General features: G+C 51.8%; 1 protein-coding gene across 6 annotated transcripts in view; it reads right to left on the reverse strand.

Annotated features, from left to right (window-relative positions):
* GBF1 (golgi brefeldin A resistant guanine nucleotide exchange factor 1) overlaps positions 1-25,065 on the reverse strand; it is a 2,509,897-nt gene that overhangs the window by 128,392 nt on the left and 2,356,440 nt on the right. For all 6 annotated transcript variants that reach the window (XM_086922141.1, XM_086922138.1, XM_086922142.1 and 3 more), the window contains exon 38: positions 1,692-1,869. In XM_086922141.1, coding sequence (XP_086778267.1) covers positions 1,692-1,869 — 178 coding nt within the window. The remainder of the gene's footprint in view (positions 1-1,691; positions 1,870-25,065) is intronic.

Raw genomic sequence — 25,065 nt, forward strand, 5'->3', positions numbered from 1 at the left:
AAGGCGCTTTTGGAAGAGGAGGCTTGGACTATCAAGCTCTCCTGGGTGGGGTGTTGGGAGAGGAAAGTGTGGTTGCCCGGAGCCATCCGGCCGGTGGCGTCGGGAACCCCTGTGTTGGGCCTGGACCATGTGCCCAAAAGGACGTCGGTGAGGGCCTCATTAAACGACAGCAGGGGCTCCAAAGAGCTCGCAGCCGGTTGAAGCACCTCTGTCAGGAGGTTAGTCCTAATCGCCACCGTAGGAAGCTCGAGGTTGAGAGACTCGGCTGCCCAATGCATAACTGCAAACGACGCTGCCTCCTCCGTAGCCATGGTCGGAGGAGACAACATGCCATGGTCAAGGGAAAGTGTCACGACCACTGGCATCCCCCAGTTCCTCTCTCCAGTCTTGGTCATAACCAAGCTGGTCAGTTAAAGAGTAACCTGACCCCTCCCAGTCCTCCTCCTCATCGTCTGGATGCCACTCAGGGTGAAAAGAGGCTCAAGGTGTGAACAGGGGTACAATAACCCCACTCGGCACCGGGTCTGGCATCGGACGGCGCCGGTCCTGGTCAGCGTCGTGATGGAGCCCGGGGTTGACACTTGCCGGAGGGCCGATCGGCATCAAACGCAGTAGTGGTGCCGGCGGAGGCGGCGTCGGTGGAAGCGTATCGAGGTCAACCGGCGCCGATTTGAATCCAGGCCTGGATCCAAGGGGAGCCTGTGGCAGGAGCCGCCGGCAGCGAAGACCTACGCCCAACTGAGTCCGTGGGGCAAGAAGGCGCGCCGGCGAGACGGTTTGCCCAAAGACGTCATGCATCGCCTTGGAGAACGTACAAAGCTGGGCAGGAGTCACTTCGGGTCCCGGAAAGGGAGAGGAACTTGGAATCGACTCTGCGGGCTCCGCGTGTGGAGCCGTGGGAGGGACACCACCCGCGTGCCTCGTCGGATCCGCCGACTGGCGAGAAGTCGAAGAGCGACAATGCTTCTTCGACTTCTTATGCTTCGAGTTACCTGAGTCCGAGTGCGAACACTTCAAAGATTTGGAACTAGTGCCGGTGCACAAGCAGCTTTCGGAACCGCTGCCGCAAAGCCTTCAGCCCCGGCAGTCAGAGCACGACTTGGGGTTCCACCGACCGGCAGTCGGAGCACGACTTGCGGTCATGGTCGCGCTTTAGGCAAAAAAGACACACGTGGTGTGGATCCGTCACCGACATCATGCGATGACAGGATCCGCAGGCCTTGAAACCGGGCATCTCTTGTGCACTCTCTGAGTTGAAGACTCAAAAAAAGAAGTTGACAAAAGTCGAGAAACAGTTAGTCAAAAAATGACTGAGGCACCGCTCTTCCCGGAACTGTGCTGACTGACGCGGGAAAAGAACGGACGTCAGCGCGCGAGGGCGGCGTCTAAGTAGCTGCCGCAAAATCATCCCAGCGACTACAGAGGTACTGCTGACATAAAAACTATCCGGAGCGTCTGACCCCTGGGGGTAATTGTAAAGTAATGAATCTATAACTAACGTGTTTCTTTCAGATATGGAAAATTACCAACAAGATGTGCGAAAAATAAATATGGATAAATACAGATGGAAACATTAAATAACAAATACCATAAACCCTGGATCCCTATTCATATTACACACGACCACAGGCCTTGCCATTTAATTTAAAAATGCTGGTGTTAACTTTCAGGCCTTCTGGGATTCTACTTACCTTGAATTACTGTCTGTTTAAAAAGCTCTTCACGGAGGTGCGGCAGAAAACAGTCTATCCTCTCCCAGGTGATCTCCCAAAGATCTGAGTAACCTGTCTGAGAATCTACATCATGGAATATTCCTGCTGTGTCCATCACAAGCAGCATGTTCTTTAGCGATTCGGGAATGGCTTCCATCTATGGATAAGAAATAGAATCACTGAACATAAAACAAGACTATCTACAACAGAAGCTATAGAAAACATTTAAACAACAAAAGTGACATTGATCACAAGAGGATGTGTAACGTTCAACAAAGCAAGTATGAGTCTGTTGCTGTTATAGTGAGTTTTGCAGATACATTTTTTTCTGTATTATGCAGGACAAGAACATCTCAATAAACAAGTTTCTTACCTTTGCTAAACCTTTTTCTGGCAGAGACTCTAACTGCAGATTCCTCACGTTTCAATATTCACCAGGTGACAGACTATATCTGAAACGTCTTGGGCAGTAACTCTGCGTGCCGCATCCGAATTGATGTGGTGCCCATATGAGAGCCAGCCTCTGCGCTGATATCAGTTTCTTTCATGACTAATAATTAACCCATATGGACATACCTGATTTCAAAAAGCCGTGTAAATCGGCTGAGTATCTTCTCAAATTGGTGACCTCACGTATATTCTCTTCAACTTCGGGTCATTTTCCACAAATATACAAGACATATATAATATGTGTCTTTTGTTTAGATTAAGGTAATAATGCCTTACATATTATTACAGTATAGAATGAATGTAACATCTAGACAGCAATAAATAGACCTGTTTCTGTCTCTTTCGCCTCTGTATAATTGAATCCAGATTAATATACGTGAGGTCACCAATTTGAGAAGATACTCAGCCAATTTACACGACTTTTTGAATTCAGGTATGTCCATATGGGTTAATTAAAAAGAACCATATAATTTCAATTACAGATGGGTTTTTTATTATGATCCCCATCTTTGAACCATAATGTAAACAATGGCATCTTTGATAAAATAGGTTAGGTGTACTCCGCCTAAAATTAAGTGTCCTCTCCAGGCCAATCATGAGTTTAACCACATGACACAAGTAAGAAATGAGTTAAAACTTACATTTGTGATACTTAATAAAGTTGTAAATATATTAGCATAGTACCAACAAAGTCAGGGAGCTGACATAGATATGAACAAATCGAATTGCTAGAATTTTCTGTCTAGACATGCTAACAGTTGATTTTATTATGCAGAAAATAAGATCTTGATCATGAATTTTGTAAATAGATGATATACCAAAAGATGAAAGTACAAAAGATAACAAATTGTGAATTATTAACAAAGTCTTTTTCCAAAGTCAAATAAGTTTGTTTTTGTGCACAAGAATGTGGGTGATATAGTGCAATTCTTTTTATGTGTATGATTTATGTTAGACTAAATGGTAATTAATTTTGTTCTACATTAAAATAGGAGCCATCAAATATAATACTTGTCAGTCCTGAAGATGGTCTCGTTAATGAAAAAATTAGAGACCGGTAACGATATATCTGTAAGAAACATTAGTTAGTTAGATTCCTTACCTTAGAATTACCGCCAGGCGTCAGACTGGATCCAAAAAGTTTTCGTCAACAGTACCCCTGCGCGTCGGTAGGAGTCGTCTGCGGCTCCGCGTCCATCGCCGGCGTAGTGATCGCCGGGATGACGGAGTACTTAGACGCCGCCCTTGCGCGCTGATATCAGTTCTGTACACAGCTTTCCGCACCAGGAACGCAGAGCCATGCCAGAGACCAACACTGATGCCATGAAACTAGGGCCCTCAAAGAGAGATACCTTAACCCTAGAAATCAGTTCGCAGAACGGGGAAGATGGGTGTGGTGGTAAGGAATCTAACTAACTAATGTTTCTTACAGATATATCGTTACTGAAGGTAAGTAACTTGTTCATCTGAAAGAAACACGTTAGTTAGATTTCTTGCCTTAGAATAGATACCCCAGCAATACCAACCCCGCTGGTGGGCCTGCAAACCAAGATTAAACCAGGAAGTCCTGGAGAACGGAACGGCCAAAGAAGCCATCATTCCGGACTTGGCTGTCCAAGCAGTAATGCTTGGCAAACGTATGCAGCAAGGCCCACGTAGCTTCCTGACAAATGTCCTGCAGAGGAACTCTCCGACCCAGAGCAGTAGTAGCCGCTGTGGCCCGAGTTAAATGGGTGCACTCCCCACAGGAGGCTCCTGCTTAGCCGAGGAATAACAAGCCTTAATGCACAAAACGACCCACCGAGAGATGGACCATTTGTGCAACGCCTGTCCCTTCTTAGCACCCACATAGCCAACGAAGAGTTGGTCATCCACCTGGAACGGTCGTGTGCGGTTCAGATAAAAGGAGAGCGCACGTTTTGGATCCAGACGGTGGAGCCTCTCCTCCTCTTTCGAGGGATGCGTAGGCGGAAAGAAGGTGGGCAAGGTGATAGACTGACCGATGTGAAAGGCAGTAACAACCATGGGAAAAAAGGAAGGACGAGTCCTCAGAACAACTTTGTCCGGATGGACAGAGAGGAAAGGAGGTTTAGAAGAAAGAGCCTGGAGTGCACTCATTCTTCTGGCAGAGGTGATGGCTGTAGGAGAGTAGGATCTGCTTCCTATGGTTACCCCCACTTTTTGCGTGTTTCACTGGATTATCGACTTTAGTCTGGCTGGGGCCCTGCTAATCAGAACCATAGCCTAGCTGTTCCCTCTCTAAATTGATAACCTGTACTTTGGGTATGCACCAGATTGGTTACTGGGTTACTCTTACGAGTCCCTAGTATATGGTACCTTAGGTACCAAGGGCATAGGTACCCCAGAGGCCTACCAGGGACTGAAGCATGTATTATGCCACCCCTGGGAAGCCTTCCAAAATGGCACCAGAGGTCTGCACTTGCAGCCAGGGTAAGGTGGTTATAAGCACCCCTCACTTAGATATAGTATACCTATATCTACATTTTAAAACAGACACATATGAACCTATAAGTCACTCCTATGACAGGCCTTGACAATCCTGAAGGCTGAGTATTTGGTGTTTTGTGAGAGGGTGCCCTAGCATGAGCTGAGCCCCTCTGCAGCTTTGGGAATCCATTCCTTATGGCTGTTCAGTGATATAGCCATACCATATACTCTTAAATGCATTATAATCCACGCGGTTAATGCTAACTTTGGTTTGGCTTTATCAAAACATGTCGTGTTTGGTGTCAAACACTTTGGAATACTACCCCATGCCAGTTCCTGACGGCGGGGGTAGCATTCCACCCTTCTAGAGGGAGAAGACATGTACACACTGGTACATCCGGTTAAAGTTTAAACAAGCCTCAGCATCACAAAATGGATGCTGCTGCCACAGACATGAGTCTGACCTCCTGCTGCTGGGGACCACTCCGGCAGGGGAGGCCTGGACAATAGGTTTCCTGTCCAGGGAGGTGCCATCACCTCCCCAGACAGGTTTTAGTGTCTTGGGGCAGGGTGGGTTGCATTCAGTGAATGCTTTTCAGACAGAGCCTGGGGCACACAAGGTGTCCCTGTGCATACCCCAGTTCAAACCGGCTGCAGCCGTGCGCTGCCCCTGCTCTGGCACGAAACTGGACAAAGGGGAAGGGGTGTAACCACCCCCTCCCCCTCCCATAGGTGGGGCCATAGAGTTAGTCCATCCCCTAAACTTACTATAAGAAGGGGAACCTAGTCACTAGGACTTTAGATTATCCTGGACGAAACTCTGAAACATATATCTTGGACCTTCGACATTCCATATCGACTGGAAGACGGAAGAAATCTCCCTTGTGGTCAAGGAATGACCACCCTGTTCAAACAGGTACCAAAAGCATCTTTGTAGGTCAGCATTTTCGAGGCTACCGCCGGATAACAAAGAATCTACGACAAAGTACACGGACTTCCAGACGAACAAGTTACTTACCTTCAGTAATGATATATCTGTAAGAAACAGTAGTTAGTATTAGATTCCTTACCTTAGAATATCCCCAGGCGTCAGACTTGATCCGGAAGTTTTTGCGCAGCAGTACCCTTGCGCGTCGGTAGGCGTCGTCTGTGGCTCCGCGTCCGTCGTCGGCGCCGTGATGACTTTGTCGGAGTACTTCGACGACGCCTCCGCGTGCTGACTTCAGTTCTTAGACACAGCTTTTCCGCACCAGAAACGCAGAGCCATGTTAAAAACCAACACTGGTGCCATTGAAACTAGGGCCCTGAAAGGGGATAACCTTAACCCTAGATATCAGTTCGCAGAACGGGGAGGATGGGTGAGGCGGTAAGGAATCTAATACTAACTACTGTTTCTTACAGATATATCGTTACCTAAGGTAAGTAACTTGTTCATCTAAAAGAAACAGGTTAGTATTAGATTCCTTACCTTATTTATTTATTTAATTTTTTCAGCTTATAGAGCGCGACAGCTACCCAAAAAGGGTTTCCCTGCGCTAGTGGAGACAAGAGCCACAAGACACGGCAGAACCACGGGTTACTGATTAAATAGCCAGGTTTTGATGGCTTTCCAGAATGCGGCCATAGCAGCTTTAGAATAGATACCCCAGCAATACCAACCCCGGTGGTGGGTCTGCGAACCAATAATCACACCAGAAAGTCCTGGAGGACGGAACGGCCAAAGAAGCCATCCCACCGGACTTGGCTGTCCAGGCAGTAGTGTCTTGCAAACGTGTGCAGCGATGCCCACGTAGCTGCCTGACAGATGTCCTGCAAGGGGACTCCCCGACCCAGGGCAGTGGTAGCCGCCGTGGCCCGAGTGGAATGGGCTCTCAGCCCAACAGGGGCCTCCTTCTTTACCAAGGAGTAGCATGCCTTGATACACAAGACGACCCACCGAGAGATGGTCCGTTTGTGCACCGCCCGCCCCTTCTTAGCGCCCACGTAACCAACAAAGAGTTGGTCATCCACCCGGAACTGGCGTGTGCGATCCAAATAGAAAGAGAGCGCACGTTTTGGGTCCAGACGGTGGAGCCGCTCTTCCTCTTTAGAGGGATGCGGAGGCGGAAAGAAGGAAGGCAGGGTGATAGACTGCCCGATGTGGAAGGCCATGACAACCTTGGGCAGGAAAGAGGGTCTAGTCCGCAACTGAACCTTGTCAGGATGGACAAAAAGGAAAGGAGGTTTGGAGGAAAGAGCCTGGAGCTCACTCACTCTCCTGGCAGAGGTGAAGGCAACCAGGAAAGCAGTCTGTTATGTTAAAAGAATTTGTACAGCACACGTCACCAGGCGGTTTCATGGCGCTCAGGACGGAAGGGCAAGGAAAAGGTGCATGATTTACTCATAGACTTGTTGAAAGAAATGGGTTTTTAGTAACTTACGAAAACAAACATAACTGGGTCAGAGTCTGGTCGGAAGGGAGTTCCAGAACTTAGGGGCCAAAAAGGAAAAACACAGGCCGCCGTGTTTTTTCCGTTTATACTTCGGAATGACCAGCAAATTGTGGGAGGAAGACCGTAAATCTCGTTGGGGTGCATAACGCTGGATACTCTACGCAATAAATACTGGGGCTTGATCGGACAGGGCCTTAAAAATAGTGCAACCAAGTTTAAACAGGCAACGTTTGACAACTGGGAGCCAATGAAGGTTCCTTAGTAGAGGCGAGACAAGTTGGTGTTTAGGTTGGTGAAATACTAGTCTCGCTGCCTGATTTTGCACCAGCTGCAGCCGATGAAGTTGATAGGCAGGGATCCCGACATAGAGGGTGTTGGGGTAGTCAATCCGGGAAGTAATTAATGCCATAATGACGAGGATGAGCGCCTCAGTGGTAAGGAACCTGCAGATTTTGCGAATCCTGCGTAAGTGAAAAAAGCAGGAGGAAGTAACTGCATTAATTTGAGGCTACATTGACAAGTCACTACAGATAATTATGCCAAGGCTTTTTACCGAATTGACAGGGCTGGGAGGGGACCCAAGAGAGGGGGGCCAGAAGTAGCTGTTCCAGGGGTTGGCCGGTCCACCCGTCAACACCAGCTCCGTTTTGTCGGGATTGAGCTTCAACTGGCTGTGATACATCCACTCAGAGATGGCAAGCATGGTGGATTGAAAGTTGGCACAAGAGGAAGGGGCAGAATCAATAGGGAAGATCAACTGAAGGTCATCAGCGTAGTTGAAGATGGTGACCTGGTTATTATGGAGGGAGGCTATGAGGGGTTGCATTTATAAATTAAACCGGAGCGGCGACTGGGCCGAGCCCTGGGGAACTCCACAGGAAAGAGAAGAGTGAGAAGCGGAATAAGTGGACAGATGGACCGCCTGGGTGCGCTGGTGCAGGAAAGATCTAATCCATGTCAAAGCCATGCCTTGAACGCCAGCGTTGCTGACACGGTCGATCAATATATCATGATCGACCGTGTCAAAGGCTGCAGACAAATCCAATAGCAAAAGGGCCTGGGTTCTTGGCGGCACCATTCCTCAGTAGGTCCATTACGGCCACGATGACAGCTTCAGTAGAATGGGCCGGCCGGAAACCAGCTTGTTGGTCGTCCAAAAAAGAAGATCCCTCAATGAATGTGCTGAGATAACGAGTGACCTAGGCCTCCAGGATCTTATCAAGATAGGGGAGAAGAGAGATGGGCCGAAAGTTACACAATTCCGAAGGGTCGAAGTTAAGTTTTTTAAAAATAGGGGCTACAATAGCCCGCTTAAAAGAATCCGGTACAATGCCTGTGGCCAAGGAGTTGTTGAGCAGTGCAAGCGGGGGATCCGGACAGGCCAGGAAGGCCTCTTTAAGGCTTTGTGGGGGGCAACAGAGCTCACTTTATTCAGCAAGGAAATAAAGTCAGCGGGGGAGATGGGGGGGAAAGCATCCAGACGGAAGGTATTCATAGGAGGGAGGACCGGAGGGGAAGGGGAGGACGGAGAAGGAATATTATTTGTTATGGTTGTAATTTTATTAATGAAATAAGAATTGAGAGAGTCACGGAGAGCCTGTGTGGGTTGAGGTTGGGCATTGACTTGGTCTGATGAAGTGAGCTCATTGACAATGGAAAGATATCCTTAGCTTTGGAAGCCGAGTTAGTGATTTTCTGGGAGAAATAGATGGTTTTATGCAACACAATGGATTTTTTGTAGAGTTTCAGCAAAACAACATATGCGGATTTGTGTTCCAGGTCGTAATAACGCCTCCAACGGCGCTCAGCTTGACGGAGGACCAATTTGTCCTGCTTCAGTTGTTCTGTGAACCACCGTTGGGCGTCATGAGGACGTTTAGTCTGTATAACTTTCAGCGGGGCGACTTTGTTACTGGCAGACACCAACCAATGCTCAAGATGGAAGGCCTGGTGGGCTACAGAAGACTGGTCACTAGGAGCGGTGGCAGCTAATATGGAATGAAATTCGGCCAGATTGGCACTTTTCCAGTTACGGGCTGTAAAATTACTAATTGGAGTGGGGAGAATGGACGGTATATAGTTAGGGAAAAGGAAATGAAACAATGATCAGACCAGGAACAAGGGAAAACTAAGGGGGGGGGGAATGTCAAGATTGAAGATCCAGACTTGGTCCCAAGTGTGGCCTTTACTGTGAGTCGCTACTTTAATATGTTGGCTGCAGTTCATGCCCAGCAAAAGGTCAGAATTTTTTTCCGAAAGATAGCTTTCCTGTGTATCTGAAGGCCAGTAGTTAAAATCACCGATAATGATGATCTTAGCATGATTAATAATCATTTGGGAGATTAAATCGCCAAACAGTTGGGGGAAGAGAGACATATAATCCGGAGGTCTGTAACCAAGGACACAGATAAAGGAAAACCTGAGGGAAGAGAATTTAAGTATAATACTGTCAGCTTTAGGGATAATGGCACTATCAAGAGTCGTGAAATTGTGCTGCGTGCGGATAATGGCTGCAACCCCCCTCCTGCTTTCTCAGCGGGCCTGTTAGCTTGCAATATGTAATAGCCGGCGGGGATAGCAGCAAGAATGTCAGGAGCCGAATCGTCAGTCAACCATGTTTCAGATAGAAGGAGAATATCCGCCATTGTATCATCCAACAACTGAAATATCTTGAGTTGGTGTTTCACCAACGAGCGAGTATTGAGGTAGATCACAACAAGAGGGTGCATCCCAAAAGGCGTAAGCCCAGGGGAAGGTACAGTGGGCTCACTAAGGTGCACGGGGATACTCGGTGCGGGTAGGCCTGATAAGAGTCCCCGGGGAACGAAAATACCACAGTCCCGAGCAGCGCTTTCTGCGCGTGGATTCAAGGGCCCCGGGTGTTGGAACAAATGGAGATCAGCGGGCGTATAGGTGATCAGATGGGCGTTCTCGTTGGCCCCTGGTCCTGGCCAGACGCGGACGGGCGCAGACGGGCTTGCCTTAGGCACGCTGTCGGCGCGCCCGTTGCGCTCGTCCGCTGCGCTTCCGCCGGAACTCCATATTATATACACCCGGGGGAGTGAGCAACTAGCCCGCTAAACTGCGGCGTCTCAATGGCAGGGCGGAAGTAGTGCAGGATGTAACGCTCACAGAAAGACCCTCCGCAACAAACGACACAATGCCGGGGAGGACCGGGGCCAGGAGCGGGGAAATGCCGGTAAGTACGTTTAAAAAAGGTGCAGAGCTCACATAGTTAAAATCATGAGGCAAATACACAAGATTACGCCAAAACATAAAATGAAGGCAAAATTAAGCAACAACGCTGAGAGCACCTCGTCATGCGGCCTAAATCACCGCGATCGTCAGAGGAGTGTGCTTCTCCCGCACCTGAAATAGAAAAGGTACTGCAACAACTAGCCCCCTAACCTGCGGGGTCTCAATGGCAGGGTGGAAGTAGTGCAGGATATAATGCTCACAGAAAGATCCTCCGCAACAAACGGCACAATGCCGGGGCGAACCGGGGCCAGGAGCGAGGAAATGCCGGTAAGTAAGTTAAAAAAAGGTGCAGCGCTCACACAGTTAAAATCATGAGGCAAATACATAAGATTAGGCCAAAACATAAAATTAAGGCAAAATTAAGCAACAACGCTGAGAGCACCTCGTCATGCGGTCTAAATCGCCGCGATCATCAGAGGAGGGTACTTCTCCCGTGCCCGAAATAGAAAAGGTACTGCAACAACTAGCCTGCTAACCTGCGGGGTCTCAATGGCAGGGCGGAAGTAGTACAGGATGTAACGCTCACAGAAAGACCCTCCGCAACAAACAGCACAATGCCGGGGCCAGGAGCAGGGAAATGCCGGTAAGTAAGTTTAAAAAAGGTGCAGAGCTCACACAGTTAAAATCATGAGGCAAAGACACAAGATTAGGCCAGAACATAAAATTAAGGCAAAATTAAGCAACAACGCTGAGAGCACCTCGTCATGCGGCCTAAATCGCCGCGATCGTCTTCAGAGTAAGAAGGCAGAGAGGACAGTTGTGAAGTGGCTCAAAGGGAGCGCACATCAGATATGTAAGAACCAGGTTCAAGTCCCACTGAGGCATCACAAAGGGAACAGGTGGAAACGGGTGTGTGATGCCTTTCAGAAAACGAGTTACAATAGTGGACTTGAACAAAGATGGTTGATCAGGCAGCCTTAGAAAGGCTGAAAGGGCAGAAAGGTAGCCCTTGATAGTGCCCAGAGCAGAGCCCTGCTGGGTAAGAGAAAGAAGGAAGAGAAGAACCTCAGAAAGAGGGGGGGAGAGAGGATCCACAGCCTTTGCTGTGCACCATGCCACAAATCTGTTCCACCTGCAGGCGTATACCGACTTTGTGGAGGGACGCCTGGCTGCCAGAATGATATTACAGACTTCAGGAGGCTAGTGAAATGGCCTCAACTGTCGCCGCTCAATCTCCAAGCATGGAGGTGGAGACTGGACAGGTTCGGGTGGAGGACCGTCCCCTGCTGCTGCGATAGAAGGTCCTCCTGAAGAGGCAGACGAACAGAGGGATCGACTGACATACTGAGTAGCTCGGGATACCAGTACCTTCGTGCCCAGTCCAGAGCCACAAGGATGACTTGGGCCCAGTCGCGTTTGATCTTCTTCAGCACTCTGGGCAGAAGTGGTATAGGCGTACAACAGACCGCAACTCCACTCGCCACGAAAAGCGTCTCAGAGCGAGTGCCGCCTTGGAAATTCCAACGCGCAGAACTGATGACATTGCGCGTTCTCTTCTGTGGCGAATAGATCTAACCAAGGCTCTCCCCACTGCAGAAAGAAACCTGGCGCCACGTCAGAGTTCAGACCCCATTTGTGATCCATCATGCACCGGCGGCTGAGTTCGTCCGCCCTGGCGTTCAGAGAACCTGCCAGGTGTTGAACCACCAGGGTCACACCCTGATGTTCCAGCCACTGCCAGAGGCGCCAAGCCTCCTGGAAGAGGGTCCAAGACCCCACCCCGCCCTGTTTGTTGCAGTACCACATGGCGGTGGTGTTGTCTGTGAACACCTGCATTACACTCCCCAGGACAGAGGGGAGGAATGCCTTCAGTGCAAGACGAATCGCCCACAGCTCCAAAAGGTTGATATGGAGCTGGGACTCCGCCGGAGACCAGAGGCCTCTGATCTCCGCCTCTCCCATGTGGCCTCCCCAGCCCTGGAGGGATGCGTCCGTCACAACTACGTGCTCCGGTTGGGGTAGGGAGAGGGATCTGCCGCTGACCCAATCGCGGTCCGTGAGCCACCACTGCAGCTGTCTCGCAGTGCCCTCCGAGATCAGGACATGGTCGGACAGGTTGCCCTGATGCTGGGCCCACTGAAACTTCAGGTCCCACTGCAGAGCCCGTATCCGCCACCGGGTGTGATGCACCAGAAGGATGCAAGAGGCCATCAGCCCCAGAAGCCGCAGCGTCAACCTGACCGAGACTCGGGATAAAGGCTGAAAGACTGGAATCAGAGCCTGAATATCCCGAACCCGCTGCTCGGGAGGATAAAACCGAAACTGCGCCGAGTCAAGAACCGCTCTGATAAAGATGAGCTTTTGAGAGGGACACACGCGTGACTTCTGCACATTGGTGGAGAACCCCAGTAGATGCAGGAGGTCTGCCGTCGTCTGGAGGTGGCTGACGACTGTTTGGGGTGAGCCCGCCTTCAACAACCAGGCGTCGAGGTAGGGGAAGACTAAAACCCCTAACCTGCGCAGAAAGCTGCGACCACCGCCATCACCTTCGTGATTACCTGTGGGGCGCTGGTAAGGCCGAAGGGGAGCACGGTAAACTGAAAGTGATCGTTGCCTACTGTGAACCGCAGATAGCGCCGGTGGGCTGGCAGGACGGGGATGTGGAAATAAGCATACTGCAAGTCCAACGCTACCATCCAGTCTCCTGGATCCAGGGCAGCTAAGACCTGAGCCAGTGTCAGCATTTTGAACTTCTCCTTCCGGAGGAAGCCGTTGACGTTCCATAGATCCAAAATAGGGCGTAGGCCCCCTTTGCCCTTCTTGGGTACCAGGAAGTAGTGGGAGTAGCAACCACACCCTACTTCTGGCCCAGGAACGCGCTCAATGGCCCCCTTGGCCAAGAGGGCCGTAACTTCCTCCTGCAGAAGTCGCAAATGATCCCCAGACAGGTGGTGGAATTGCGGTGGCATGGCTGGAGGGATTGTCTCGAAAGGGAGGGAGTAGCCCGTTCGGACGAATTGCAGCAGGCACCTGTTCGACGTGACAGTGCGCCAGTGGAAGTGGTGATGGCGAACCCTGCCCCCCACTGGCGTCACATGGGCCTGAAAGCACGGACTAGGAGGGTTTTGAGGCGGATGCTGCAGGGGTAGGTGTGGACTGGCCTCGCCGTTGTTCCCGACCGCCGCCACGGCGGTTTCCGCGGCCGCCACACGGTTGATAATTAGTCTGCGGTGCGGGGCTGGCAGCAAGTGTGGGGGCGCCCCTTCCTTGGCCACGAAAGGAGCGAAAGGCACCCCTTTGCTGGCGCGGGGCCGAGAGGCCCAAGGACTTGGCCGTAGCCCTGGAGTCCTTAAAGCGCTCAAGCGCATGGTCTGCCTTGTCGCCAAACAGGTGACTGCCATCAAACGGCATGTCCATGAGAGTATTCTGGACATCGGCTGAAAAGTTGGCGGACCTCAACCAGGCGTGGCGACGAATCGCCACTGTCGTTGCCATCGCTCTGCCCAGTGAGTCGGTGGAAGCCAGCCCACACCGGATAGAATAGCGTGCAGCATCTCGACCCTCCACAAGGGCTTGTGTGAGTTTAGCCTTGACCTCCGCCGGGCATTGTGGCAGCAGGTCCGCGACCGTGTCCCACAGAGAGTGGGTGTAGCGGCCCAAGAGGCATTCTGTGTTGGAAGACCGCAGTCCAAAACTGAGGGAGGAGAATACCTTCTGGCCGTATTGCTCATACCTCTTGGATTCCCAATCGGGCGGAGCAGACGGGAATGCGGTCTGGGAGTTGGAGGCCTGGATCACCAGGCTCTCGGGGGGGGGGATGGGTGGACAGGAAACAAGGGTCTTCCGGGGCCGGGTGGTGGCGTCTGGCCACGTTCCTATATACAGGCGCACCTGTAGCGGGCCTGGACCAAGTGCAGAGAAGAACGTCAGTCAAGGCCTCATTAAACGGCAGCAGAGGCGCGGCCGAGCATGACTGCGGTTTAAGGTCTTCAGTGAGGAGGTTAGTCCTCACGGCCGTGAAGAGGAGCTCAAGGCCCAAGGCCTTGGCCACCCGCGTCAACACCACACTGAAGGTTGCCCCCTCCTCCATAGCCACGGTAGGGGGTGAGACAAAACCAGTGTCTGGTGAAGTGTCCAGACCACTGGCATCCCCAAGTTCACCTGTCCAGTCCACTTGGGACTGACACTCACGTTTCAGAGGGTCTTCAGACCCCTCCAAATACTCCTCATCACCCATGTCCTGAAATTCAGGGATGTCAAAAGATGGGGCCGGTTCATTGAAGTAAAACTCCCCAAGCGGCGTCGAAAGCGGCACCCAGCTGCGCCGTTGCGACGCCGGAACCGGATCGAGGGAGGCATCGGGGACGGCGCCGCCCGAAGACAGCGCCGGAGGTGACACCCTAGGGACCGGTGCCGGTGAGGTCGTGAGTGTAGGAGAGTAGGGTCTGCAATCCTATGATCACCCAGATTTTTTGCTTTTGTTTCACTGGTTTACGACTTTCTCTGGCTGTGGGCCTGCCAATCAGACCCACAGCCTGGCTGTTCTCTCTCTAAATTACAACAAAAACATATCGAGTAAGGTGTCATACGAATTAGAATACTAACCCCTCGCCAATTCTGGCGACGGGGTTAGCATTCCACCCTTCTAGAGGGACACGACATGTATGTAACTGTGAACCCCGGTTAAAGTTAAACGAAGCCTCAGCTCCACAAAATGGATGCTGCTGTGAGAAGGTGGCCTGATATGCAGTGCTCACTATTCTAGTGAACACTATGTATCAGTCCAGCAACCCTTATTGATGATTGGTTGTAAGTCAACCTTATAGACCAGCTATCCTAGTAGCGTGGATACGAGCAGTCTAAGGCTAAAGACTCGAGAGGGCGTGTTAAGCCAGCTGTTTACCACACATATACCCCTTGAATACCCAGTGAAAGGACACCACACAAGTGTTATGAAAATAAACAAGATATTTATTAAGAATCACAACAGCCCTGTACTCTTTATGAGGACAGGGTACTAAGCACAAACCAAAACTCTTACGAAAATACTTAAGTTAGCACAGTATATACAAATGCCCGAGGGGCACGGAAAACCATATACTCTGAAAGTGGAATGCGAAATTACTAGCAGGTAAGTACAGTACTAATAGCCTTTGGAATCGCTAGGACTTGACTATAGAATCGTTAGATTACTTCTAGGAGACCCAGGGGACTCGGGTGCAGAGTGTGCACTCTCACGCGTGATGCGGGACAAAGTCTATGGTAGCTAGTAATTGCAAAGTTAGTGTTCTCGGGCGAACCCGACCTGGTAGGAGGAAAACGAAAGTGGATTCTGACCCTTGGATAGTGAGGCTATGCTGGGGCACCGAAATGCCGAAGTTACCTAGCCCAGGGGCTGCAGCTGCATAGGTCTCAAAAGACGTCGGGAATCCTCGTAGACGGACCAGGAGCCTGGAAGAAAGATGCTGGCAGGCGACCAGTGAAGAGAGTTCGAAGTGATCCAAGCCTGGATCTGGAAGAGAGATGACACCTGAAAGCAGAGGGGACCAAGATCGTGACTACTAGCCAGTAGTCAGGTGGCACCAGGAGGGCACCGGATGGTAGTCACCTCGACTAGGTGAGTGGGCGATGCTGGACTCTGCAGATCTCACGGACCAGGAGGCGTTGTAGGCGACCAGGATGGAGGAGCGAGCTGTCCCACGATGGATGAAGCTGTCGGCGTCGCTGGACCCAGGATTGGGCAACAAAGCCTTGGCAAATTCAAGCCCACGCGGTGGACCTAAAATGGCGTCTTGAGTGGACCAGGAGGGTCCGGGGTGCTCCTCTTTTGGAAGGGAGCAAGGGCCAGTCTGGAGCAACCAGACCAGCAGCAGTGATGTCGTCGGGCGTCGTTAAGAAGGCCACAAGCCAGCGGGCTAGTAGCCAAACAACGCGGTGAGCAGCAAAAAGCAGAAGGGCCCCACGCAGATCGTGGAGATGCTGGGAGGCTGTACTTCGGTGCTGGAGCTGCTCAGGGTCGGGGCTTCTCGGACCCCAAAGCACTCACCAGAGGGACACTCGGCGGGCGTGCTGTAAAGAAGTCGTGCAGTCTTGGCGATGGTCGGTCCCTCAAGGTCTCGTCGCACTCACGGTTCTCAGCTTGGCTGTAGAGGTGAGTAGAGGTCAGAGGTGCCAGGGAAGCCGGGTCTTGTCGAGCTGTGTCGTCGGATTTCTGAGGAAGGACTTGCAGCAGACCGCAGTGTTCTTAAGATGGTGCCTGCGGATGCAGGGTGACTACTCATTAGTCACAAGGGAGAATCTTGAAGAAGAAATCTTGAAGTCCTTTCGCAGAAAGTCGTGTCTTGATTCCAAAGGTGATCTAATTTGAACAGGGGGCCCGCTCCTATCTTTATACTAAGAAAAGGGGTTGACCCGGTGACTAGGTCCTGCCTATGGGTGGGACTAGGAGGGGCGTGGTTACACCCCTCTCCCATGCCGGACTTCCCCCAGGCCAGGGGCTGGTGTGCCCCTGGAACTGGTTCTGACCGGCCTATGCGTAGTGAGCACCGGGGTGCCATTCAGCAGTCACCTTCCTGTAAAGCCCTGCCTACCCAGGATACACAAAACCCTGTCTGGGATGGTGCTAGCACTGCCCTGGACAGGAAACCCTTTGTCCAAGCTCTCCTCGCTGGAAGGACTCCCAGCAGCAGGAGGTCAGACTCGTGTCTGTGGTGGCAGCATCCATTTTGTGGAGCTGAGGCTTCGTTTAACTTTAACCGGGGTTCACAGTTACATACATGTCGTGTCCCTCTAGAAGGGTGGAATGCTAACCCCGTCGCCAGAATTGGCGAGGGGTTAGTATTCCAATTCGTATGACACCTTACTCGACATGTTTTGATAAAGCAATACCAAAGATAGCATTTAACCGCGAGGATTATAATGCACTTAAGAGTATATGGTATGCGTTATCATGGAACAGCTATTAGGACTTGGTTCCGCAAGCTGCAGACAGGCCCAGCTCATGCCAGAGCACCATCTCACATGATTCCAAGCACTCTGCCTTCAGGATTGTCAAGGCCTGCCATAGGAGTGACTGATAGGAATCTATGTGTCCATTTTTAGGGTTAGATATAGGTATACTATATCTACAGCAAAGGGTGATTACACGACTTTGCCCCAGCTGTCATGCAGCCAGTTGTGTCAAATTTAGGAGGCCAGCCAGGGGTGGCATAATACATGCTTCAGCCCCTGGTAGGCCCTGGGTACACCTATGCCCTGAGTTACAGGGTCTGATAAGGTGGCCCAGTACCAATTGGTAAATGCACCTAGGGTACATGTTGTAATTTAGAGAGAGAACAGCCAGGCTGTGGGTCTGATTGGCAGGCCCACAGCCAGAGAAAGTCGTAAACCGGTGAAACAAAAGCAAAAAATCTGGGTGATCATTGGATTGCAGACCCTACTCTCCTACACTTTCCACTAGAGGGGAGGATTCCATATTAGCGAAGTGCAGGAGAGGAGGTGTGTCAGTTTTGTTCTTGGAGAGAGAGAAGTAGGATGGATGGTTGCTGGAGCTGAAGAGTACAGTTCAGTTCAATTGGTTTTCTGGAATGGAGAGAGAAGGCAGATAATTGCTGAAGCTGGAGAGAGCAGTCAGACGAACGAAGTTGGAACTGTCAGCTGGAGCTGCCAGTTTATCAGGATGCATTAAAGCAGTTACCAGTCAGATGGAGGAGTTGAAGCTGCCAGCTGGGGCAGTTGAGCCAGAGGAGTGAAGCTGTGGTGACGGAGGGAGAGAGAGAGCCCTGATTCCACCAGAGAGAGAGAGAGAAACATTCCTTCTAATAGGGTGAGGTATTCTAAACTAGTTTGCTTTACACTTACACCTTAATCTTGTCTTTTATTTCCTAGGCTAGAGCCCCCTATTGTATGTCTAATCCTTTTTTTCTTTCAGCGGTGTGCAGTCTATTTACAGTCCCTGTTAGCTACATGTGGATGTGGTCAGTCTATTTACAGTCCCTGTTAGTTACATGTGGATGTGGTATAGTAATAGAGCTTTACAGAGACCCTGCAGATCTGTGTATGTGTCTATTCCCATTTTATTGTCATTGTAATAAAGATACCCCAGCTCATAGTGAACCAGTGTGCAAGTGTTGTTCTTATGATAGAGCTAACCTTTCTTCTAACCAGATGCTGTATAGTAACTGATGGATCAAAAGGGAGTAGGAGCGCTTAAATCAGGGAATAACTTTTCCATACAGTGTGTGAAGTTATACACTAAGTAATTCGGCCATTCCATAATATTATTGTAGTAGTGAACCTCTAGTGAATAGTGAGAGAAACTTCCCAACATAGAGAGAGAGAGCTGAAGGTATTCATAGGAAAGTGATCGTCGTTGGGATGCGGCGTTATAACCACCGGATTGTGGCTTGAGTGAGCACTGATTGTGGCCAGTGTGTAATGGTAACTAATCAGAACTGCCCTAGGGTAGATTAGTCTGGGCCCATGTGGTCAAGAGACTATGAGGTATGAGTGTGGTGTAGGGCATGGACGTCCTTAGTAATCAGTGAGTATTCCTAGTAATCCCTATAGATTTAGTGGTGTTTCTGATGATATGAGCTTGTATATTGCGAGCTCCCCATCCTCAGGTAGGTACCCAGGTGCCTGGATAGATGGGTCCTGAGGAGGGAGGTGGTTGCGTTTCGGCTGGGTTGGTGGTGCTCTGGTGAGCTGGTCCTATCTGGTCTGAGAATCCGGTCGTTACATTGACACGAGAGACGTGGGACCGGAACTCCAGGACATCCTCCATTTTTGCTACTGCACCTAGTTTCCCGAAGTTGTGCATTGGGGTACTTGAAGCGCCTGCCCTGAAGCTCAGAGGCTTACACTCCACGAGTGTTCTGTGGGCCCGCTGTGTGCATTTCAGCTCCAGGCTCCTTTGCTAGTCCGTTGGCTAGTGGGTCCCCACGAAGGACAATCCTGTATTTTCCGAACTTTCCTGGTTGCTCCATGTGAGAAGTTGGCCTGATATATGATGCTCACTAGTTCTAGTGATCACCTTGTATCAGTCCAAACAACGCTTATGGTGATTGGTTGTAAGTCAACCTTATAGACCAGCTATCCTAATGGTAGCATGGACAAAGCAGTCTTAGGCTAAACTCTTTTGGCATGTAAAGCCAGCTGTTTTACCACATATAACCTTTTGAATACCAAATGAAAGGACACCACACAGGTTGTTATGAAAATAAACAAGATATTTATTACTAACAAAACACCTCTGAACTCTTTATGAGATCACAGGGCTAAGCACATGACAAGACTCTTAAGAAAAATACGTTAAGTTGCACAAATTACAATGGTGCCCTAGGGGCAAGACAAACCATATACTAAGTAAATGGTATAATGAAATCGACAGAAGGAATGGAGCTGTCCAGAGGCTGTAGGATCGCTGGGACTACACTACCCTAACCTTAGGTAAGGGGCAGGAGGCCCACGGGACGCGTTTGCAGAGTGTGAACTCACACGCGAGGTGCGTAACAAAGTCAATGGACACTACAAATTACGAAAAGGTAAGTAAAAGACAGCTCCGACTGGTTAAGACTAAAACGACTGGATATCTAGGCACTAGGAGAGTCAATATACCCTTGAGCACCGAAATGCTCTTGTTACCTCACCCACGGGCTGCGGGTGCATAGGTGTGAAAGTGTGTCGGGTTTCCGCGTTGAAGTCAATGGAACCTTGAAGAAAAGATGCTGCAGGCAATCAGGAGGAAGATGTCCGGAGTGATCCAAGGGTGGATCAAGGAAGATGGAGACCTAAAAGCAAAGGGGACAATGTTCACAGTCACTAGCCAGTGACTGGAGTGGAACCAGGAAGGAACCAGATGCTGTTGTCGCGATCAAGTGAAGAGTGGACGCTTGACTCTGCAGCCTCGTGGACCAGGAGGTGTCTTCGACGACCAGGATGGAGGCGCGAGCTGTCCCACGCAGGCTCTCGCTGTCGGCGGTGTCTGTTCCGGATTCGGCGTCAACAGGCCTTGGCAAAGGCAACCAATGCGGTGAGTGGAAAAGGCGTCTGGTGCGGACTAGGTGGGTCCAGGGTGCTTCTCCTGTGCAGGGAAGCAAGGGCCAGTCTGGAGCAACCAGACCAGCGGTGTAGATTTTGTGGATCGTCGTCTAGGAGGCCACTAGCCAGCCGGCAAGTGACCAGACAACGCGTCGAGCAGCAATCAAGCAAAAGGGTCCCACGCAGATCTCGTGGATGCTGGAGGGCTGATCTTCTGTGCAGGAGCTGCTTGGGGCTGGGGCTTCTCAATCCCCAAAGCACTTTCTCGAGGATGCCTCTAAAGTCATGCTGGAAGCGAAGTGCAGTTTCTCCAAGATGGCCGGTCCGACGTGTCTCGTCGCACCCACGGATCTCAGCTGTGCTGCAGATGTAGGTAGAGGTCTGGAAGTCCGGATCTCGTCGGGCTCTGAAGTCTGGTTCCGGCAGGAAGGATGACAAAGTGAACCGCTAGGACGCTTGATGGTGCCTGCTGCTGCAGGGTGGTTACTCCTTGGCCACAAGGGAGATTTCTTCAGTCTTCTGTGGAGCAGAACGTCGAAGTCCAGAGTTTCTTCTTGTAGAGTTTCAAAGCAGGATTAATCTAATTTGGAATGGGACCAGCTCCTACCTTTATTCTCCTAAAGGGGGCTGTACTGTGACTAGGTCCCTCCTATGGGTGAGACCAGGAAGGGGGGTGGTTACACCCCCTATCCTTTGTCCGGTTTCGCGCCAGAGCTGGGGCTGGAGTGCCCCAGCAACTGGTTTTAACCGGGGTATGCACAGGGACACCTTGTGTGCCCCAAGCATGTCTCATTCCTATCAGCCTGTCCTACCTAATACACAAAATCCTGTCTGGGGTGTTGCTAGCACCTCCCAAGGCAGGAAACCCTTTGTCCAGGCCTCCTTTGCTGGAAGGACTCCCAGCAGAAGGAGGTCAGACTTGTGTCTGTGGTGGCAGCATCCATTTTGTGATGCTGAGGCTCGAGTTAACTTTAACCGGGGTTCACGGTTACATGCATGTTGTGTCCCTCTAAAAGGGTGGAATGCTACCCCCGTCGCCAGAACTGGCGAGGGGGTAGTATTCCAATTCGTATGACAACTTACTCGACATGTTTTGATAATGCTATGCCAAAGTTAGCAATAACCGCGAGGATTATAATGCACTTAAGAGTATATGGTATAGCGTTATCATGGAAACAGCTAAAGGACTTGGTTCCGAAAGCTGCAGACAGGCTCAGCTCATGCTAGAGCACCATCTCACATAATTCCAAGCAGTCTGCCTCCAGGATTGTTAAGGCCTGCCATAGGAGTGACTTATAGGAGTGTATGTGTCCATTTTGGGGTAAGATATAAGGTATACTATATCTACAGCTGAGGCTCTAACCGGGCGAGGTCGCCCCCATGCACCGCTGCTTTTTGCCTCATTTCTGCCTTCGTTTTGCCTTCAGACGCCGGACGACCCAGCCGCCACTGAGCCGCCCTCCGACCACTTTTCCCGCCACTGCCTCCATGCGGCCCCGCCCTCCTCCAGCCCATTCGCCGCCCTGCTCCCGCCACCCAGCTGACCCTCCCTCCCGGCTCCTTACTTATAACGCCCACGCGCAGCGGGTGCGCCGAAGGCGCGCCATAGGCAAGCCCGTCTGCGCCCGTTCGCAGCTGGACCCCTGGCCCCTGCCGATGCAAGACCACCCAACAGACCTACGACGCCGCCACCCTCAACGCACTCAATGCCGGCCGGAACCCTGCCTGCTACCGAGCGCCCCCGAAACGCACCCACGGACCCTTCACCTGCAAAGACTGCCGCTTCACCTGCCTCCGAACCTGCACTGCACCCGCCAAGCTGAGCACCAGCAAGAACCACCTCAAGTGCACCTTGCTCAACACCCGCTCCGTCCACAGAACTCTGGAACCTCCTCGACACAACATCACCAGACGTCGCCTTCCTCACGGAAACCTGGATGAACGCCTCCTCAGCCCCCGACATCGCCATCCCGGATGGGTACAAGATCACCAGGAGGGACCGTGTCAACCAGACCGGAGGAGGCATCGCCATCGTACACAAGAACACCATCCGCATCACAACCAACTCCGACGACACCCTCACCGCCGCTGAACACCTCCACTTCCAGATACACACCGACCCCAAGACGACCCTCAGAGGCACCCTCATCTACAGATCCCCGGGACCACGCACACAATTCAGCGTAGACATCGCAGACTTCATCAGCCCGTACGCCCTCCCCTCCGCCGATTACATCCTCCTAGGGGACTTCAACTTCCACCTGGAGAACAACAACGACACCAACACCACCACCCTTCTGGACAACCTACACAACCTCGGACTCAAGCAACTGGTGAACACCCCCACCCACTAGGCCGGCCACACGCTTGACCCAGTCTTCTCCTCCTGCAAGCACTTCTCCTTCAGCCACTCCACCGGACTTCATTGGACGGACAACAGCTGCGTCCACTTCAGCTTCAGAAGAACCACGACCCACCACCACCCGCAACAGGCTCTTTGCAGGAGCTGGAACAAGATCACCGACGACCAGCACACCACCTGCCTCAGCCAGAACCCTCCCGCCAGCACAACGGACCCCAACGAAGCAGCCAGCAACCTCACACAGTGGATCACCATCTGCACAGACCACCTCGCACCACTGAAGACCCCTCCCAGCAGACCCGGCAGCAAGAAAGCCTCCTGCTTCACCGAAGAACTCAAGAACTCCAAAAAGAACTGCCACATCCTCGAGAAAGCCTGGAGCAACAACCAGACCACAGACAATATGACTGCCCTCAAGCACGCCACCCGCAAACACCACCAGCTGATCCGCTCCACAAAGAAGACAACATTCAAGGAACGACTGGACAACAACGCCCACAACAGCAAGGAACTCTTCAACATCGTCAAAGAGCTCTCCAACCCTAGCGCCGGAAACAACAAAATCACTCCTTCGCAAGACCTCTGCTACGCCCTTGCCGTGTTCTTCCACAGCAAGATCGCTGACATACACAAAAGCTTCGACGCACAGACCACGCCCCCCCCACCACCACCCCCTGCGCCTGGACTCCAGTCAGCACCGAAGACACCACCCGCTCCGGATGAACACCATCCACTCCGATCACCTACGACCCCTGCCCCCACCACGTCTTCAACAAAGCCGACTCCATCATCGCACCCCGACTCCGGGACATCATCAACACCTCCTTCAACACCGCCACCTTCCCGAAGAGCTGGAAGCACGCCGAGCTCAGCGCCCTCCTGAAGAAACCAACAGCGTACCCCACCGACCTCAAGAACTACCGTCCCATCTCGCTCCTCCCTTTTCCTGCTAAGGTCATCGAGAATACCGTCAACAGTCAGCTGGCCGCCTTCCTCGAGACGAACGGTTCCCTCAACCACACGCAGTCTGGCTTCCGTGCCAACCACATCACCGAGACCGCCCTCATCGCAGCCACAGACGACATCAGTTCCCTGCTCGACAACGGGGAAACAGCGGCCCTCATCCTCCTGGACCTCTCCGCAGCATTCAACGCGGTCTGCCACCGCACCCTAGTGCAGCGCCTCAGCAACATCGGAATACAAGAGAGGGCACTGGAATGGATGATCTCGTTCCTCACCGGAAGAACCCAGAGGGTCCGCCTGCCCCCGTTCAGATCCGAGGCCACCAAAGTCATCTGCGGTGTACCACAAGGATCATCACTCAGGCATACCCTCTTTAATGTCTACATGAGCCCCCCGCAGCCATCGCACACCAACACAACCTCAAAATCATCTCGTACGCCGACACCCAGCTGATCCTCTCCCTCACAAACTACCCTGCCACCGCCAGAACCAACCTACACGAAGGGATGAAAGACGTCGCCGAATGGATGAAGAACAGCCGCCTGAAACTGAACTCAGACAAGACGGAAGTCCTCATCCTGGGATCATCACCCTCCGCCTGGGACAACTCCTGGTGGCCCCCTGCCCTGGGCACCGCTCCCAAAGCCAACGGACCACGCACGCAACCTGGGCTTCATCCTGGACTCCTCCCTCTCGATGTCCAGACAAGTCAACGCCGTTTCATCGTCGTGTTTCAACACCCTGCGTATGCTCTGAAAGATCTTCCGGTGGATCCCCACCGAAACCAGGAAGACGGACACCCAGGCACTTGTCACCAGCCGACTGGACTATGGGAACACCCTCTATGCCTGAACCACAGCCAAACTTCAGAAAAGACTCCAACGCATCCAGAATGCCTCCGCTCAACTCATCCTGGACATCCCCCATCACAGCCACATCTCCGGACACCTGAGAGACCTGCACTGGCTCCCCGTCAGCAAGAGGATCACGTTCAGACTCCTCACCCACGCACAGAAGGCTCTCCACGACCTGGGCCCCAGGTACCTGAACTACCGCCTGACCTTCTACACTCCCACCCGCCAGCTACGTTCCACCAGCCTCACCCTCGCCGCCGTTCCACGCATCCGCAGAGCCACCACCGGAGGAAGATCCTTCTCCTACCTGGCAGCCAAGACATGGAACTCCCTCCCCATTCACCTCCGACTGACCCAGGACCACCTGTCCTTCAGGAGGCAACTCAAGACCTGGCTCTTCGAGCAGTAGCAGACCCCCCCCCCCCCCCCCCCTCCCCCAAGCGCCTTGAGGCCCCTCCGGGTGAGTAGCGCGCTATACAAATGCTATGATTGATTGATTGATTACACCACCTTGCCCCAGCTGTGTTACCAGCCAGTTGTGTCTGTTTAGATGGCCAGCCAGGGGTGGGACAACACATGCTGCAGCCCTGGTAGGCCTTGGGTGC

This window comes from Lissotriton vulgaris, chromosome 5 (assembly GCF_964263255.1).
Source record: "Lissotriton vulgaris chromosome 5, aLisVul1.2, whole genome shotgun sequence".
NCBI lineage: Eukaryota > Metazoa > Chordata > Amphibia > Caudata > Salamandridae > Lissotriton > Lissotriton vulgaris.